This window comes from Acanthochromis polyacanthus, chromosome 22, assembly GCF_021347895.1.
Source record: "Acanthochromis polyacanthus isolate Apoly-LR-REF ecotype Palm Island chromosome 22, KAUST_Apoly_ChrSc, whole genome shotgun sequence".
Lineage (NCBI taxonomy): Eukaryota > Metazoa > Chordata > Actinopteri > Pomacentridae > Acanthochromis > Acanthochromis polyacanthus.
The window spans coordinates 2,132,431-2,152,800 of NC_067134.1; the positions used below are offsets into that span (position 1 = coordinate 2,132,431).

At 40.4% G+C, this 20,370-nt stretch overlaps 1 protein-coding gene across 1 annotated transcript in view; it reads right to left on the minus strand.

Annotated features, from left to right (window-relative positions):
* The window catches only part of LOC127531948 (NACHT, LRR and PYD domains-containing protein 12-like), a 211,280-nt gene that overhangs the window by 93,882 nt on the left and 97,028 nt on the right, over positions 1-20,370 (minus strand). The window contains exons 8-9 of the mRNA XM_051942540.1: positions 17,997-18,170; positions 14,640-14,813 (exon numbers count right to left, since the gene is read on the minus strand). Coding sequence (XP_051798500.1) covers positions 14,640-14,813; positions 17,997-18,170 — 348 coding nt within the window. The remainder of the gene's footprint in view (positions 1-14,639; positions 14,814-17,996; positions 18,171-20,370) is intronic.

The following is a 20,370-nucleotide window of genomic DNA, read 5'->3' on the forward strand; positions in this document are numbered from 1 at the left end:
ATAAGCCTCAGCACAACACACCCCGGTAGCTGGAGCAGTCCTAGGTGTCCTGCAGCTTTCTTCACCTCAGAAGACTGACGAGCGTTCATGCGTTTCTCTTTCTCCACTCTGACAGCTCACACTTTCTTCATTCACACCACACACAGGACAACCAATGTGCGGACATTACCATGAATGTGACATAAACTAGTTAGTCTAGAAAAGCTGGCCAAATCTCTTACATGTGTTGCATCACACATTTGCTTGAAACCAAGGGACTGTTTACAAATGAGGTCTCTGACCACTGAACCAAAGAACAGTCTACTCGAATAATAACATTTTTACACTTTACAGTTACTATACACGTGTAAATCAGCCCATAATTGCCAGCACACGGCCTGGTTCCACCTTTGAACGGAGAACAACCGACCATACTTACTTATTGATTTGAAACCTTCCCATTATAGGACACCAACATTGCTGGATGCAGGTCCAGGTCCTATGTCCAGGTCTCTATAGTCCACAAGCGATTTCAGTCCATGTAACCTAGGTCAGGGATATTCATGTCCAGAGAGCCAGGTCCAAGGTCCAGGCCCATGTTCAGGTCCATGTCCATGTCCAGGTCAGGTCCATGTCTTTCAGGATGGCGCATGTCCAGCGATCCAGGTCCATGCCAGGTTCCAGGTCCATTCGCAGGTCCATGTCCAGGTCCATGTCGCATGTCCAGGTCCCAGGTCCAGATCCTGCCGTCTGGTCCATGTCCAGGTCCAGTCCAGATCCAGGTCCCATGTCCATGTCAGGTCCATTGTCCAGGTCCATGTCCAGGTCCGGTCCTTCCAGTCCGGTCCAGTCCAGTCGCATCGCAGGTCCAGTCGTCCAGGTCCAGGTCCAGGTCGAGTCTCTGATGGATCCTGATAGAAGTTCATAAAGTCTCACATGTTTAATAAAGGCTCTACATGAAACACACATGATATATTTGTAGACAGTTTAATACTGAAGTCAACTAGAGACAGACCAATTATCAGTTTGACCAGGTTTTCAGATCTGATATTCAGCATTTTTCAATTATCTGTATTGTTATTTCTAATATAAAACGGTTCCTGATCAGATCAATGTGTTTAAAAATACTCTGTCTCTGCTGGCAGCTGCCCTCTATCTGTAGTCACTCTGTGATCTCCAGTACAGCATCTCACCAAACACCATCTGATCAGTTAAACGTCACAATTTGCAGCCAATCGGCACTGAAGAATAAATGATATGACGTTTCCTCTTTGATGAAACATGTTATTATTATTATTTGCATTAAATGATGAACTGCTTGGTCTATAAATGTTCAGATGATCAGTGTTTCTGACTGTCAAAGATGAGGAAAGAGCGCAGAAAATGAGCTGTATATACTATGATGTTTGTGAGCAACATACGATAATTATTTGACCAATAATAATCCAGTGTTAAAATCAGACTGTTGTCATGGTGATGTGGATGATGATTCAGTAATACGTTACTGTCACGTTAAGTCTGACTCTGATGGATGAAAGACACTTTTAGTTCATTCTTTCAGCTGCTGAAATGATTCTGGGAGCAAAGGAGAAATGTAAAATGATTCTTTGAATTGATAAATAGCTCCTCCTTCTCCTCCTCAACATAAGGAAATCCCCACTATAGCTCCTCCTTCTCCTCCTCCATCTCCAACATGTCTCTCCACAGCTGCAGCCACTTCCCTTCTAGAACCTGTATCCTTCTCTGTCACAGAGACAGGGCTGATGTTGGAGCTTCAGAGACTTTGCTCTGGGAAGGCAGCTGGTCCTGATGGTGGATGTCCAAGGCTGCTTAAAGACTGTGCTGCACAACTGTGTCAACCTCTCCACAGGATCTTCAACCTGAGTCTACAGCTGGGAGGGTTCCTGCTCTCTGGAAAACATCCTGTGTTGTACCGGTACCAAAAATCAATGTCCGGCTGAACGAAAGGACTACAGACCTATTGCCCTGACCTCACACATCATGAAAACTCTGGAGTGGTGGATTTGGTGATCTGGTGGCAAAAGAGTGAAACTCCAACATCAAGTTAATGAAGCAACACAACTTGTTCATACGCAGCGCTTCTGGTCAAATGATTCAAAACACAATGGAAATGATTATAGTTACAGTTTTCACATGAGAAAAAAGTGAATAAGTTGGTTGAAATGAATGAAATAACAGAATCAATGGATACATTTAAACTATGCATGAAAAATATAAGAATAAACAAATAACACAAGAAAAAGAATAAATGGAACAACAGTTTATAGACTGTTAGGAGTTGGTGTTTATCCTGTCAACATTTCAGTGGAAAAACAAGAGCTGCAGGACCTGATGAAGACAACAACTAAAGTCTGACAACACTGAACAACAAGATCTTCATGTGTGGAACAAAGCAGAGTTGTGGGAGTCTGACGGACTGATGAGACTAAAGTGGACTGTTTGGGCAGAACGTCTGGAGGCAGAAGGACCAGAAGAACAGCATCAACAGTCCTGTTGGTGGCTCTGAAGCTGCTAAACTGGAGTGTGTGAGCAGCAGCATGGATTCTCTCAAACACCAGGACAGTTACAAGAACAATGTGAGGAAACTGAAGCTCACTGGACTTTCAGCAGGACCAGCATCCAAAGCAAACGTCCACCAAAGTCTGCTTCAGGAATCCTTCCTGGAAAGTCCTGGAGGTTCGTCTCTGTCCTGGATTTAATCCCAGTTAAAATCTTTGGAGGGATTTAAAGAAAGCAGCAGCTCAGAAAACAAAGAGTATCAGTGATCTGGAAGCTTCTGAACACGAGGAACCGAGTGAAGGTGAAGAAGAGAGAAACTAGAAGAAACATTTACTGGAGCTCAGAAAGGTCAAAGGATGTTGACATTAAATATGAACTCTGAGCTCAACAAGCTGCTTCTGGACCTTTGGGGACTAAACTGGATTCATCTTCAGAGCTGTTTGTCTCCTCAACATGATGTGATCAAAACCCACTAAAATGTGCTTCGTTAAACTCTCTCTGGGCTCCAAGGCTTCAGCTGACATGTTTCCAGGACACTTTGTTCTCATCAGCTCAATGTGTTGCAGGTAGAGAAGCTCAACAACTTTGACTGCAGCTGGAAATAGAAAGTCAACTGAAATATAATCCTGCACTGACACAAACATCCTGAAACTTACTGCACACTCTGCAACCTGACATCAACCTCCAACGTTTCATGTCAACATTAACTGCAGTTCTCCATCATTCACAGTGTGGAGCTGCAACACTAAACTACACAGTGATAACAAGACACTTTACACTGGTTCCCAGTCCACCTCCCAGTAACATGGTCCAGTCAGAGTCTCTACACACCAGCTGCTGCTGCTGCTTCAACCTCTGGATCATCAGGACACACTTCATCCTCTCACCACAAACACCGTCCTGATCATCACCACTTCCAGCTGCAGAGAGAAGAAGAAAGAAGAGAGGAGATCAATGAGTTTGATCAGCAGCTCATCAGGATAAAGAGCAGCAACATCTCATCTGGTCCTCAAGTTTCAGCTGACAAACCAACATGGAGGCTGTCAGTCAGCACATCTGGATGGAATCAGACACAAGTTCCATTTCTCAGTTTGTGTACTTGTCCATACTTGAGTTCTCGTGTACTTGTGAAACGTCATCAGTCAGAGACCAAGTACTGTTCCTGTAGGATCCAAACTGAAATTTATGTTGATTTTCACCCGTTCTTTCTTTTTATTAGTAGGTAGATATGAATGGGAGAGAGAGAGTGTGTAGGTGTGTCCTTGAGGAAGCTGTAGGTGGAACCCAAGACCAGCTGTCACAACATCTGGATGAGGCTGAGGAAGGAAAAGGTTTTTTGACCGTGTGGCTGCAAGAAGGAACAAGGCCTTCTAAAAAAGACTCTTAAGTTAAAGCTTTGTTATTTTATTTTCAACTTATCTGTATATTCATTCAAGCAATAAATGGTCATTGGGATGAACTGGATCCACTTCTACTCATCTTTATCTGCATGTGTCAAGACAAAAATCCAACTCAGCCGTCAGTAACAGTAAAGCGGCAGAATAAAGGGGTTGGCCTAAATTTCTATTGCAGTTGTTGCAAACCCACTTTGTTTTGTGCTTGCTGTGTCTCATTTTGTCCACCAGATGGCAGCTTGTTGTTTGTGAGTTATCTTTAGAAAATTAAAGTTTCATTTGAAAATGCATTTTTGTGACATAATCTTCATATATGCTGAGTTTTATTATATGGGTTTTGTTAACAAATGTAATTTTACCTGCTTTATGTGTACATTTCTAGTGGTTTTGGAGTTAATGGTTCAGTTTTATAGTGCCATGATTTTATTTTGAAAACTACCGTTTGCTTCCTGTCTGTATTGTTTTGCTGGGAATTACAGTCACTTCACAACGGATGAATGAGCTAACATAAAAACACAAAAGTTTAAGGTAAACTAAGGTATAAGGCATCAGACATTGAGTGTATGTGTTTTGCAACCCCCTGAAGAGGCACAAGGTTAGTGTGTGTATGTGTCATGTTTATGATTGTAACTTTATAGATGATAAATATGTCGGAAAACTGTGCTAGCCGTTTGCTCACGTGTTAGCGAACTTATAGTGTTGCTAAGTTTGAGAGCGCACTGTGATTCATTATAGATGAGTTGTGATTGCTTTGTTTTTCTTTATTTTGTCAGTTCTCACGTTGGTTTTTGGAATTGCTTGTGGAAAGGCAATAAAGTTGAAACCATCAGTCGAGTCTCTTACCATCTTTCGGAGGGTATGCTACAACAGTTCCAATTCAAAGTACGCATCTGACCAAGAACAGATGAAACACCCGGATGTGTTCTGGCTCCGCCCACATTATGGAGGATCATCAGACCAGACAAGTGTGGACTTCAGCAGCCAAATAACCCATAATGCATTTAGACCAGCAGCAAAGACCGAGGAGAAAACTTTCAGAGGAAACACAAGTATTGTTGGAAATACTAAAGTTATTGTGACACAAAATGTAGCTTTAAGATTATTTCAGGTGAGAAAGTAGTTTTATAAATGTCAAATATGTGGTCATTTTATCAAAATAAAGCCTTGATTAAAAATTAGCTCCAATGATTTCAGAGATGTGAGGTCCAGGTTAGACAGCTATGATGGACGGTCAGCCTCACTGTAGAGCTCCTTATCTGGACCAGACTTTACAATCTGCTGCTCTGATGCTTCTATTGCGGTTAGAGAGGATATTAGTAGTTTTACGGGTCTCTAACAATCACATTTTGGTCTCAGTGTATTTTTATTGTTCACAGGAAAATTGGTTTGAATGAGGTCAAAGTTAATGTTCATAACTTCCTATTGTTATTTAATGTTGGACACCATCACTGACTTTGTACTTCTGAATTATTGTCTGTCTTCATTACCTGTAGTACAACTTTGTTCTACTCTTATGACTGTTACTGTGCATTAAAATAATATTTCAGCTATATTTTATTGGAGGAACATCTGAAGAAACCCAGATCCTCACTGACTGCTGGGAGACTCCACAGACAGAACATCAGCAGCTCCATCTTCAGCATCTGGACCAGCAGGATGCTGTTCATGGAACTGAAGGATAGAAAATGATTACATGTATTTCAGCATTTTGCAGTTAAATATTTAACTGTGTTCAAAAAATGAATTGAATCATTAAAGCCAGAATTTAATCTTCCTTTAATCAGACCTGTTTGATCAGATGCTGCTGATGTTTGAAAAGGCTTCTGTTTTATGACCTGACAGGCAGAAAAAGAGCTCACCTGTAGGAGTTCACCTGTGTTCAGGTTTTGAATAAAGCAGCTGACATGAAATCTTCTCTCATTAATCAGTGATGATGTTCAGCATCCAGAAGTCTTGGTGATCACATTAAAGTGTAGTGATGTTTGTGTTTCTGTCAGACTATAAACTTCTGGATGTTGGAGGACAAACATCAGCTCTGGATGTAGATTCATGTATTTTAGTGTTAATAATAAAACTGTAAACCATCCATCCCTGTTTGTGAGGTGTATTCAGATAAAACATGTGCTCCTATAAAACAGTTCTACGTCATGAGGAGTCCTGGTGAAGGTTTCATATTTTTCAGTGATCAGTTTCAGAAAAGTTTTTATGCTCCATTGATAGAACTGAGAATAAGACGGTTCAGTTCAGTTGTCAATAAATCAATGCCTCTAAAGATGAACTGAAGATTTATAACAATCTGACAAACCTGAATGCATGCAGACATTAACTGTTGTATAAACTGTTGTGTTAAAACATGAACATATAGGGCTGTGTTTTTATATCTGATTCCATTTTGTTGTTTTTCACGGTAAAGATAATCGTTCAGATGAGACAAGGTGGTGATGTCATCAAGTACGCTCATGTTTGAACATGAACCAAGATAAGTTCTCATCAAGTACAGACTTGTATACTTGGTATTAAGGAACTGGAAAGGACACAGATCCAGATGTGAGTGCTGGACCTGAGCAGAGCTTCTGCTCTGTAGAAACACCTCATGGTTCCTACATGTGATGCTGCTGCTGTGAAATAAGAGCTGCTGGTTTGAAGGCTTCAGTCTCACTGATCTCAGAGCTGTGACAAACATCAGACTGATCAGCTGATCACTGTTGAAATGAGACAACAAACAGTGAGATCAGATCTGATGGACACTCTGATGAAGGAGGACCACTGTCTCTGCACATCTGGAAGGCTGACAGCTGGAATCAGCTTTATTTCCTCAACACAACAACAACAGTCGGCTTCACATCCACTCAAACACACCATGACAACAAGCTTGTGGCTCCTCTGATTGGCTGACTGCTGTCTGTGTTTCTGTCACCATTCTGCTCTCACAGCTTCACTGAGAAGCTGCAGGTTTACAGGAGACACTGGATCTTTGCTTTGATACTGACTGTGTTTAGTAGAAAACTGCTGGAAGCAGCAGAGACTGATGGAACCTTCTACTGACCTCAGAGTCTTCAGGCTGCAGTCTGGACTCTTCACAAGATCTAACAGATGTTTCACTGATGATTCCTGCAGGTTGTTTCCTCTCAGGTCCAGATTTTCCAGATGGGAGGGGTTGGACTTCAGAGCTGAGACCAGAGAATCACAGCTGATCTCTGACAAACTGCAGAGCTCCAATCTGAATAAAGAATAAAAGATGTAGCTAATATCATTGATGATCCATCAGATGTGTTCAGGTTCTGAATGTGCAGATCAACATTACTTTGTCCTCATCAATCAGCTTTTCTCTAAAACCAGCAGAGTGACTTTGTCCTTCTGTTATTGTGGATCATCATCATGTCAGCCTTCTACACACATCATCCACATGTCAGCACAACATTCATCCACCTATTCATGTCCACACATCAATAACATGCTGCATCATCAACAGGATCAGGATCAGTCAAATAAAACTCAACACAAACCAAAGAAATATTTCTACTTTACTCACTAAACTTTGTCACTTCAAGCTGATCTGAGTTCAGAAGATCTTCTGGATCCAGATGTGATTCTTCAGCACAAATTACAAACATTCATTTACTTTAACAACTAACACTGACCATTTTCTACACTTCCTGCTACAAACACTCGTCTCTTGTCTCAACACATTAAAGAAAACATAAAATATGAACCACAGCAGATTTACAGCTTCATGGATGGAAGTTCTGTTGAACATAAATGAGCTTCAGTTGTCATTAAACACATCAGATCTACAACAGGAACAGACAGACAGTGAACTGACTCCAGAGTCTTCAGGATGCAGTCTGGACTCTCCAGAAAACCACACAGATGTTTCAGTCCTGAATCCTGCAGGTTGTTCCAGCTCAGGTTCAGATGTTCCAGATGGGAGGGGTTGGACTTCAGAGCCGAGACCAGAAAATCACAGCTGATCTCTGACAAACTGCATCTCCTCAACCTGAATAAAGGATAAAAGATGTGAGTTGAGGAGACAAAGTTCCTGCTTGAAATCCTTCAGAGTTTCATCATGAGTTCAGAGATGAAGAAGCTTCAGAATGTCCAAGTTTATAAAATGGAAACTCCAAACAGCTGAAGCCAACAGGATGCAGCTTCAAACAGTCCAACAGAAGCAGTGAAGAAGAGCTCTCATTAATATTAATGACAACATGCTGCTGCTTCAATAAAGACGGAGTGACTTCAGCTGTGAAACGCTGCAGCTCCACTAGAGATCGACCGATTATCGGTCGGGCCGATTATCGGCTTTGATATTTGGAAATTTGACGTATATCGGCATCGGCCTTTTTTTAATCCGACCGGCCGATATGAAGAAATCAATTTAAAACTGGGTTATTTCGGCTCAGATGCAGCCGCGCCTCTCTCTCTCCTGCCTGCTGTCTCCTGCACTATTCACCCCATCCTCTGATTGGTTAAGCGGCAGAGGCAGAGCCTCCTAAGAAGAAGCTGTCCTCACACACACTGGAGAGTGAGAGGAAAAGTTTTCTTGTGTGAGAAGCTCGGGACAGAAAACACGTGTCAAAGGTAAATGCAGAAAGCTCTTCCGAAATTGTAATAAACATCCCAGTACTCTGCATCTCACAACTACGACTAACGTTACAGTGAGCAGCAGAATAACGTAAGAGCAGAGTAAACCTTAACGGCAGCTCTGCTAACTCGTATTACGTCCCAACATGCCTGTGAATTATTTAACCCGTTGCGCTTCAGTTGCGTTTCAATGTCCCGCCCGCGGTACACTTTGAGATCTGCATAAGGAATTTGCTCAATGTCTGAAACTGCAAACGTGATTATACAAACACTATACGCCGATGGAAAGCTTAGATTCTCATGAATCCGCCGGTATAAACCACTTTCAGATGTGATTACCACAGTGGGTAATATAAACACATTTGTCCGACAAACAACGAATATCCATTCATCCGTTCTCTAAACACGGCTTCAACGTACACAGCGTGACTCACATTTCCGGGTTCATTATTACACACAGATGAAAATATTCCACAAAAAACGGCCATAATCCAACCTTGGACATCCAGACAAAACAAACCAGTAACATATTTTGTCCAAAACATGTCTTGAAGTCGGTATATAATCCACGAATAGGTCATTTTCAAGGAAATGCACCTCGCGATGCGCGTCCAATATTCCCTGTATTTCTCGTCATATTTTTATTTACAAATAGAATATTAGCGATTTTTTGTACTGAAAATGACTGGAATTGACTGCAGCTGAAGACTGCTAATAATATCGAGATGGAAACAGTCTGTGATAGAAAAGCATGTGTGTGTGATTAAGAGAGAGTGTATAAAAAAACTCAGTTCACTTGTTTTAGGGAGCACTAAGGTGAAGGCTGCTTAGCTTTTACCATAAAATTATTTCGTTGATCGAGCTCTAAATGCTCTGCAGACTATGTATTAGCAATGGGGAAAATACACTTTACTTTCCGGACAGTAAGCCGTTACTTTTTCTCACGCTTCGAACCCTACAGCTTATACAACGATGTGGCTAATGTATAGATTTCTACGGGCCAGCTTCATGCCGTCAATACGTTTATCCTCGTCAGAATGAAATTACCGAACCGGTCACAGTGGACCAATGAAACTGTTCGAATTAAATCAAACGCACTCACACTAAATTCTTCAGATCAGTCATTTTGCGCTTCATGCACACACCCTCATCATGGAAAACACACGAAGGAATGCATATGATTTAGCTTTTAAGTTAAAGGCAATCGATCTGTCGGTCAAAGAAGTAAACAGAGCTACTGCACGTATTTATTTTGAGATCCGAATATTCGGATCCTTATATTCAGGTGCGCTCAATAGTCCGGAAATCACGGTATGTAATGTGGAGAATAGTATGTAGTTAAAGTCACGTGAAAAACTCTACAACTCACGACTACTAACGTTGCTATGAGCTTTCTGGTCCTATGATCTGAAAATTACTTTACTTTTACTTTATTGTGAAAAAATTCAGGGAGCTATTATTTAAGTTTTTATTTGCATTTACTAGAGATAATGCTGAGCCTGAGAACTCCTGAACTTTTTGCTTTTGTTTGAAGTTTTTAAAAAAGACAAGTCATTTCAGTTGTATTAAAATTTTACTTTATTTCCTGTGAAAATAATTCAGGGAGCTATTATTTAAGTTTTTATTTAACTTTACAAGAGGTGCTGCTGCGCCTGAGAACTCCCTGTATTTTTGTTGTGTTTGAACTTAAAAAAAGACAAGTCATTGTAGTTATATTTAAATTTTACTGTATTTTCTGTGGAAAAATTTCAGAGAGCTATTTATTTAACCTTTTATTGAACTGTATGAGATGTTTCTGAGTCTAGGAAATTCAGGCACTTCTGGAGCTATTATTTTCTATTTGTGTGATTCAATAAACATGCTTTAGGCATTTCAATGAAGTTCAGTGTTTGCATTATTCAATTTTTTTACGCCAATTTTTACACTTTTACTGCAAATGAATATCGGCTCCAAATATCGGTTATTGGCCTCCTCTAACTACTAATAATCGGTATCGGTCCTGAAAAACCCATATCGGTCTATCTCTAAGCTCCACCAGTGGCTCCATCCACACAAAGTCATGCTGAGCAACAAACACAAGGAAAAACACTCGCACATTTATTTCACTTTCTGCTCAGAGTCACACAAACACACAAGAAAGAAACGTGGACAAAATGAGGCTCCAGACTCTAAAATATCTTCATGTTCTGGAACCATGGAGACATTTCCATCAGGACTCTACATTCACATGATTTCATTATTGATCCATCTGTTATTGATAGTGGAAAGTGTCCATCACAGTTTTCAGAGGACCAGGTGACATCTTCAAACTGTTTTCTCAAACACAAACATCTTCACTTTCAAATGACTCAAACCAGAGAAAAGAAAATCAGCAGAAACTGAAGCAGAAAATGTTCCCATTGCTCCTGATAAATGACTTCAACTGTTCATCAACTGTTCAACTTTTGCTGTCAATTGAGGTAACTTGAATTTGAACTAGAGATGTCCGATATTGACTTTGTTGTTGAAAAACGATTTGCAAATATTGTCCAACTCTCAATTTCCAATTCTGATATCAACCGATACCAATATATGTGGACTTGGAAATACTTCCAAACCACAGACATGTTGTTAGTCAGGCACAGCAAGCTTGTTACTGCAGACACATTTGCAGAGCTTCAAGTGAAAAATAGTCCAAAATCTGAACTTTTTGCTTTTGGGTGGGGGTCGGGGTACGAGAGTGCCTATATAATGAGAGTGGCGACAACTGGGGATTTGACGCCATTTTGTTTCCATTCACTCAATATGGGACGCGCAGTGCGAGGTGCACATTCACGAAAACTATGGATTGTTTACTGATTTCAAGACATGTTTTGGACAAAATAATTTACTGGCTTGTTTTGTCTGGATGTCCAAGGTTGGATTATGGCCGTTTTGTGGAATATTTTCATCTGTGACGAGTTTTGAGCCTTCAAAGGTGAGTTGCGCTGTTTAAGTTATTTGCCGTTTGTTGGACAAATGTGTTTATATTACCCGCTGTGGTAATCACATCTGAAAGTGGTTTATACCGGTGGATTCATGAGAATCTAAGCTTTCCATGGGTGCATAATGTTTCTATCATCGAGCTTGCAGCTTCGGTCAATTTAGTAAAATACGTTTTCCCGTCCGCCTGTACGGTGCTGCAGCTGTAAGCATATGGCTAACAGCATCCTCATGCTAACGGCGCCTAACAGCCCAGAAACAGGTGAACAACACGGAGCCTGTTCGGGTCATATGGGGCTGATAAGTGACTGCAGGTTGGACGGAAAACAGAAAATAGGAAACAGAAAACTGTCAGCTGTTTGTTGAATTGGAAATCATGTGAATGAACAGGGAGGCTGTTGTCGAAGCTCAGATGGGCCGCTGAAGTTTAACGGGGTAACCCGTTAAACTTCAGCGGCCCGTATTTCATTCATCTCCATGCATGAAAATGGTCATAGTCAAAATAACCACAACTGCCTAAAATCACATCAAACTTTTCTATCTGTCATTCACCCATACATCATAACATGAAAGTACATACATGGGACTAACCTGGCACAAAAATCATGATGAAGTCGGTTTCCATCCCACTCTCCGGACTTTATTTTCCCCCAGTTTCATTCTTTCACTACTCCTGGGAAATCTAAAAATGTGTAATCCCTTCTCCGATCGATTTGTGCACCCAAAGGCACAACAGCCCGTCATTTTTCAGGTATTTATGAAGCCAAAAAAGACCTAGAATTACTCTCTGCGTTGTAAACAACGTTAACAGGCATAACCGGCGTTCATGAATTGGAAACAAAATGGCTCCTATAAATAACGTGACCAAAATTTTTTGGACCCGTCACGTCGCCACTCTCATTATATAGGCACTCTACGGGGTACAATCTATCGAATTAATAAGAAATGGAAATATCTGCATTCAGAACCTCAGAATGCAGATTATAGCAACACTACAAAGATCAGTAGGTGGTGGTAGGTACTCCATCTGACTACAACATGGTGTGAATATATTATTTAGCAACTACTCAGTAAAAGACATGGAAAAAGGACATTGATTCACCTTTTAACAATATGTGCACTATTTATTCTGAAATATGTAAACAGCTGCAGCACAAAAAATAAAAATCAATGAAAATATAGTTTGTAAGAGCAAACTATATTTCAGTTCAAATAATAACAACAAAAACATTAAAATACTCTAAGAATTGGTAACTGAAATAATCAGACACAAATAAGAAAATAGAAAATAAACAAATACACTTTACTACAGACAACTACAGTTCAATTCATAAAACATTTACTGTGTTACAAGAACTGGTAAGCTATCTACTTTTATCTATTTCTTCTTTCTTTCTGACATCTTTCACTTCTTCCGTCAGCATTGAGGCAGTGTTCACTTTTCTGGTTGCTCGATGTTGAGTTCCTCTGGTTCATCATCATCAAATAAACAAACAAGCACATGAAGAATTGTGTCCATGTTCTGTCTAGTGGCTTCATCAATATTCAATGAAAACACACATTTTTTTCAGCTTTTCAGAAATACTTTTCTTAAATGTTGGTGCTATGCCATGTGTATTTATGGAACCAACATGCTGATTTGACACGGACAGTTTAGACAAAGCATTTTTATCTTCAGACAACTTTTTACACAGATTAACAAGTGGCTGAGATCCGGTGAAGGACAAGTCGTGTTCTGCAATAAACGAGCTCACGCGTGTTTTTAAATCTCAAACCCAGTCAGTCTGATGCCGATACCTCAGTGGTGACTGTTGCTCCCAGTAAACCAGTTGTCAGTATCAGAGCAGACAGCAGCTCTGTGGGTCAGACTCGTGGTGTGGCAGCACTTTCTGCCGCTAGTTGCAGCATGAGGTTTTTGTTAACACACGGTACAGAAGCAAGCACCAGACTCCTTCAGTTTTTCACAAAAGCAACCAAAGGGCTTTCTGTCTCTGTTTAACTCTTCCAACCACACAAAGCGCCATTTATTTTTAATCCACCAAGGAATGCAGCAGTGTTATGTAACGATCAGCGTACGTTTGTCCTTCCGTCTATTTGTCTGTGAGCAACATTACTCAAAAAAACTGAAGAACGGATTTGTATGAAATTTTCAGGGAAGGTTATAAATGACACAAGGACCAAGTGATTAGATTTCAGCAGTGATGCGGCTTATAGCCTGAATCCACGGATTTGTTAAAGATTTCTGTATCACTGCGTCACTGTAACCATGACAACAATGGACTCACCTGCAGCTGGATCTCAACGTCTTTCTAAGACCCGCCCCCACTCTACTCCCATTGGCTAGTGATTTTAGTTTGGTTGAGAGCAAAAGCTGCGTTCCCCTCATTCCATTGGTAGACGAACTCAACTGGCAATGAGTTCTGTATTTTTTATTTTGAGCCAAACGCCAGAAATCCGTCATGGTTGTTTACACGCTTCAGGACGCAGTTTGATGATGTGATCATTTGCACGCCGGTAAATGTCGGCAAAATCCAGGCATTATTTTATCGGTTTTCATGACAGGCAAAAAAACGATAATGATATTGACAGAGAATGCATTTTTACCCCAATATCAGACTGATAATGTCGGTGGGCCGATATTATCGGACATCCCTAATTTGAACATTTCACTTTCTAAAACATCACATGACTTCATCCAAGAGTTCAACCAGCAGATGTTGGATATTAGTTTCTGTCTCTTAGGATGAAAAACAGCTTCAATTACAGCTGAAACTATCAGTCCACTGTTGGATGAGTCCATGAACAAAACAGCAGAAACATTTCCTTCATGGTTTCAGTCATTTGTCCAGTAAAACATCAAACTAGTTCTACTTTGTTCACTGTCAACACTTTATGTTCTCTACCACATTAAACTGAATATTTGTGGTTTCAAAATGTTTATGGTTCAAAATCCGACATTTGAAGACGTCACCTTCAACTCTGAAAAACTACCATCAACATTTTTCTGTTTTCAACATTTGATGAACTAAACTACTGAAACAACTGACAGCTCCATCAATAATAAAAACACAATTGTGAGTTTCTGCTGTCAGTTTGAATTGAAGAGTAGAAGACAGAGAATATCAGTCTGAAGACTGCAGTTTAGAGTCACCACAACTTTACATCATATTCATCTCAGCTCATAAAAAAAACATGATGTCTGACCTCAGAGTCTTCAGGATGCAGTCTGGACTCTCCAGAAAACCACACAGATGTTTCACTCCTGAATCCTGCAGCTTGTTTCCACTCAGGTCCAGATGTTCCAGATGGGAGGGGTTGGACTTCAGAGCTGAGACCAGAGAATCACAGTTGATCTCTGATAAACTGCAGTACATCAATCTGAATAAAGAATAAAAGATGTGAGTTGAGGAGACAAAGTTCCTGCTTGAAATCATTCAGAGTTTCATCATGAGTTCAGAGATGAAGAAGCTTCAGAAGGTCCAAGTTTAGAAAATGGAAACTCCAAACAGCTGAAGCCAACAGGATGCAGCTTCAAACAGTCCAACAGAAGCAGTGAAGAAGAGCTCTCATTAATATTAATGACAACATGCTGCTGCTTCAATAAAGACGGAGTGACTTCAGCTCTGAAACTCTGCAGCTCCACCAGGGGCTCCATCCACACAAACTCATGCTGAGCAACAAACACAAGGAAAAACACTCGCACATTTATTTCACTTTCTGCTCAGAGTCACACAAACACACAAGAAGGAAACGTGGACAAAATGAGGCTCCAGACTCTGAAATATCTTCATGTTCTGGAACCATGGAGACGTTTCCATCAGGACTCTACATTCACATGATTTCATTATTGATCCATCTGTCATTGATAGTGGAAAGTGTCCATCACAGTTTTCAGAGGACCAGGTGACGTCTTCAAACTGTTTTCTCAAACACAAACATCTTCACTTTCAAATGACTCAAACCAGAGAAAAGAAGAAAATCAGCACAAACTGAAGCAGAAAATGTTCCCATTGCTCCTGATAAATGACTTTAACTGTTCAACTTTTGCTGCCAATCGAAGTAACTTGGATTTGAACTGGAGATGTCTGCTATTGACTTTGTTGTTGAAAACCGATATGCCAATATTGTCCAACTCTCAATTTCCAATTCCGATATCAACCGATACCGATATATGTGGACTTGGAAATCCTTCCAAACCACAGACCTGTTGTTAGTCAGGCACAGCAAGCTTGTTACTGCAGACACACTTGCAGAGCTTAAAGTGAAAAATAGACCAATCTGAACTTTTTGCTTTTGGGTGGGGGTCGGGGTACAATCTAGCGAATTAATAAGAAATGGAAATATCTGCATTCAGAACCTCAGAATGCAGATTATAGCAACACTACAACGATCAGTAGGTGGTGGTAGGTACTCCATCTGACTACAACATGGTGTGAATATATTATTTAACAACTACTCAGTAAAAGACATGGAAAAAGGACATTGATTCACCTTTTAACAATATGTGCACTATTTATTCTGAAATATGTAAACAGCTACAGTACAAAAATAAAAATCAATGAAAATATAGTTTGTAAGAGCAAACTATATTTCAGTTCAAATAATAACAACAAAAACATTAAAATACTCTAAGAATTGGTAACTGAAATAATCAGACACAAATAAGAAAATAGAAAATAAACAAATACACTTTACTACAGACAACTACAGTTCAATTAAAAAAACATTTACTGTGCTACAAGAACTGTTAAGCTATCTATTCTTATCTATTTCTTCTTTCTTTCTGACATCTTTCACTTCTTCCGTCAGCATTGAGGCAGTGTTCATTTTTCTGGTTGCTCGATGTTGAGTTCCTCTGGTTCATCATCATCAAATAAACAAACAAGCACATGAAGAATTGTGTCCATGTTCTGTCTAGTGGCTTCATCAATATTCAATGAAAACACACATTTTTTTCAGCTTTTCAGAAATACTTTTCTTAAATGTTGGTGCTATGCCATGTGTATTTATGGAACCAACATGCTGATTTGACACGGACAGTTTAGACAAAGCATTTTTATCTTCAGACAACTTTTTACACAGATTAACAAGTGGCTGAGATCTGGTGAAGGACAAGTCGTGTTCTGCAATAAATGAGCTCACGCGTGTTTTTAAATCTCAAACCCGGTCAGTCTGATGCCGATACCTCAGTGGTGACTGTTGCTCCCGGTAAACCAGTTGTCAGTATCAGAGCAGACAGCAGCTCTGTGGGTCAGACTCGTGGCGTGGCAGCACTTTCTGCCGCTAGTTGCAGCATGAGGTTTTTGTTAACACACGGTACAGAAGCAAGCACCAGACTCCTTCAGTTTCTCACAAAAGCAACCAAAGGGCTTTCTGTCTCTGTTTAACTCTTCCAACCACACAAAGCGCCATTTATTTTTAATCCACCAAGGAATGCAGCAGAGTTATGTAACGGTCAGCGTACGTTTGTCCTTCCGTCTATTTGTCTGTGAGCAACATTACTCAAAAAAATGGAAGAACGGATTTGTATGAAATGTTCAGGGAAGGTTATAAATGACACAAGGACCAAGTGATTAGATTTTAGCAGTGATGCGGCTTATAGCCTGAATCCACGGATTTGTTAAAGATTTCTGTATCACTGCGTCACTGTAACCATGACAACAATGGACTAAGACCCGCCCCCACTCTACTTCCATTGGCTAGTGATTTTAGTTTGGTAGAGAGCAAAAGCTGCGTTCCCCTCATTCCATTGGTAGACGAACTCAACTGGCAATGAGTTCTGTATTTTTTATTTTGAGCCAAACGCCAGAAATCCGTCATGGTTGTTTACACGCTTCAGGACGCAGTTTGATGATGTGATCATTTGCACGCCGGTAAATGTCGGCGAAATCCAGGCATTATTTTATCGGTTTTCATGACAGGCAAAAAAACGATAATGATATTGACAGAGAATGCATTTTTACCCCAATATCAGATTGATAATGTTGGTGGGCCGATGTTATTGGACATCCCTAATTTGAACATTTCACTTTCTAAAACATCACATGACTTCATCCAAGAGTTCAACCAGCAGATGTTGAATATTAGTTTCTGTCTCTTAGGATGAAAAACAGCTTCAATTACAGCTGAAACTATCAGTCCACTGTTGGATGAGTCCATGAACAAAACAGCAGAAACATTTCCTTCATGGTTTCAGTCATTTATCCAGGAAAACACCAAACTGGTTCTACTTTGTTCACTGTCAACACTTTATGTTCTCTATCACATTAAACTGAATATTTGTGGTTTCAAAATGTTGCTGGAACAAAACCAGACATTTGAAGACATCACCTTCAACTCTGACAAACTGGGATCAACATTTTTCTGTTTTTAACATTTGATGAACTAAACTACTGAAATAACTGACAGCTCCATCAATAATGAAAACAACTGTTAGTTGCTGCTGTCAGTCTGAATTGAAGAGTAGAAGATAGAGAATATCAGTCTGAAGACTGCAGTTTAGAGTCACCACAACTTTACATCACATTCATCTCAGCAAATAAATAAAACATGATGTCTGACCTCAGAGTCTTCAGGATGCAGTCTGGACTCTCCAGAAAACTACTCAGATGTTTCACTCCTGAATTCTGCAGCTTGTTTCCACTCAGGTCCAGATGTTCCAGATGGGAGGGGTTGGACTTCAGAGCTGAGACCAGAGAATCACAGCTGATCTCTGACAAACTGCAGTCCACCAATCTGAATAAAGAATAAAAGATGTGAGTTGAGGAGACAAAGTTCCTGCTTGAAATCATTCAGAGTTTCATCATGAGTTCAGAGATGAAGAAGCTTCAGAAGGTCCAAGTTTAGAAAACGGAAACTCCAAACAGCTGAAGCCAACAGGATGCAGCTTCAAACAGTCCAACAGAAGCAGTGAAGAAGAGCTCTCATTAATATTAATGACAACATGCTGCTGCTTCAATAAAGACGGAGTGACTTCAGCTCTGAAACTCTGCAGCTCCACCAGTGGCTCCATCCACACAAACTCATGCTGAGCAACAAACACAAGGAAAAACACTCGCACATTTATTTCACTTTCTGCTCAGAGTCACACAAACACACAAGAAGGAAACATGGACAATAGGAGGCTCCAGACTCTGAAATATCTTCATGTTCTGGAACCATGGAGACATTTCCATCAGGACTCTACATTCACATGATTTCATTATTGATCCATCTGGTATTGATCGTGGAAAGTGTTCATCACAGTTTTCAGAGGACCAGGTGACGTCTTCATACTGTTTTCTCAAACACAAACATCTTCACTTTCAAATGACTCAAACCAGAGAAAAAAAGAAAATCAGCAAAAACTGAAGCAGAAAATGTTCCCATTGTTCCTGATGTAGCGCCCTCTAGACCCCAAGCCTTTTTATAAGGTGCGCTCCCCAAGTTCTTTTTAACAACTATCCAATGGTAAATTAATGTCTATGAGTAACAAAGGTTGATGTGCTATTATTTTTCTAACTAGTAAACTCTGCTCTGATACTTAACAGTTTCTATATACAATATAGTTACCCTTTAAGCGAATTGTTGACGTGCTAAAGCACTCTCTAAGAGGAACTCAAACACTGTCAAAGAAACACCAAGTAAGCATTAATTATTTACTGTGGTAAATGCAATTAAATATATACAAGTATATGAAAAATAAAAAAAAACAAGGAAAATAATAAGTCAATAACAGTATTCAAACCCAATACTAGACACTGTTGGTTTTAAACCACAGTCTGATATGTCCTCTTAACTTTCAGTTAGAATGGCACTCGAATGCAACTTTGTCCTTTCTGACTGTTCAATTCATGAAAATTAAACAAACCAAAAAAATAAATAAAATGGGTACCCTTAAGTCAAAACCGTTGCAGGCCTGTTTTCTTCGCTCATGAGCGGTGCAAACTGTTTAGCTCTATATATTAAAAAAAAACACACTCACACACACACACTCACTGCAGGAGCTCCGTTGACGTCCCTGAAGCGACGCAAATGATGGCGGCGACGTCGGTAGACGAAACCTCTGTGGCGGCGGCGATAGACGAGACTTCTGCGGCGTCCTCGGCAGTAAACGAAATTTCAGTGGCGGCGGCGATAGACGAGACCTCTCAGCGTCGTCCGTGCGCAGCTAACTGTCCAGTCTCCCCGATGCAAGCGCTGTGGGAGCGCTCGTGAGTGAAACCACCAGGTAGCTAGCGTGGGCTACGTTAGCTTTAGCTGCTCCGCTGTGGAAACGTTTTTCCAACATCTCCTCCTCCAACTGGAAACTAAACTGCAACACTGGCTGAACGGTCGCTGTTAGACTCATTGTCCGTAGGTTCTTTTTGTCCATTTCTCCACCATTTCTTGCCGGAACAGTTCTATTTTCTTTTCTCATCCGCCCGTCTTCTGCCCCGCACTCCACCTGCCTCTCTCCTCTTCCTCTCTTTTTTCCACTTCTTCTTCTTCTTCTTCTTCTTCTTCTTCTTCAATTCAATTCAATTCAAAGAGGCTTTATTGGCATGACAAACACATTTGCATTGCCAAAGCGTTACATAAAATAAGCACACAAAATAAACAGCTTCACACACTTTACTGGGGTGCAAAACAGTGCAAGACAGTAGTGCAAATACTATAAAATAAGAATAAAATTAAAAAGAATAAAAATATATGGTTTCTTTGTACTTTCTAAGTGCTGAGAGTACAAGTGTGCAGTAGGGCTGTAAAGTGTTCATGGAGGTTTTAGTTTTTCAGTCCTTTTTCTGTCACAGCCGTGTACGAATCTGGCTGCCGTGTTTGCACACTGCCTTACTTCCCCAAGCAGGTATGGCAGTTTGAGCATGTTAGGTATGCTCTGAAAGTCGGTGTGTGTGTGTGTGTGATGAGGGGGAAGTAGGTGTCCCTGAGGTCCTGGTACAGGGGGCAGGCGGTCAGG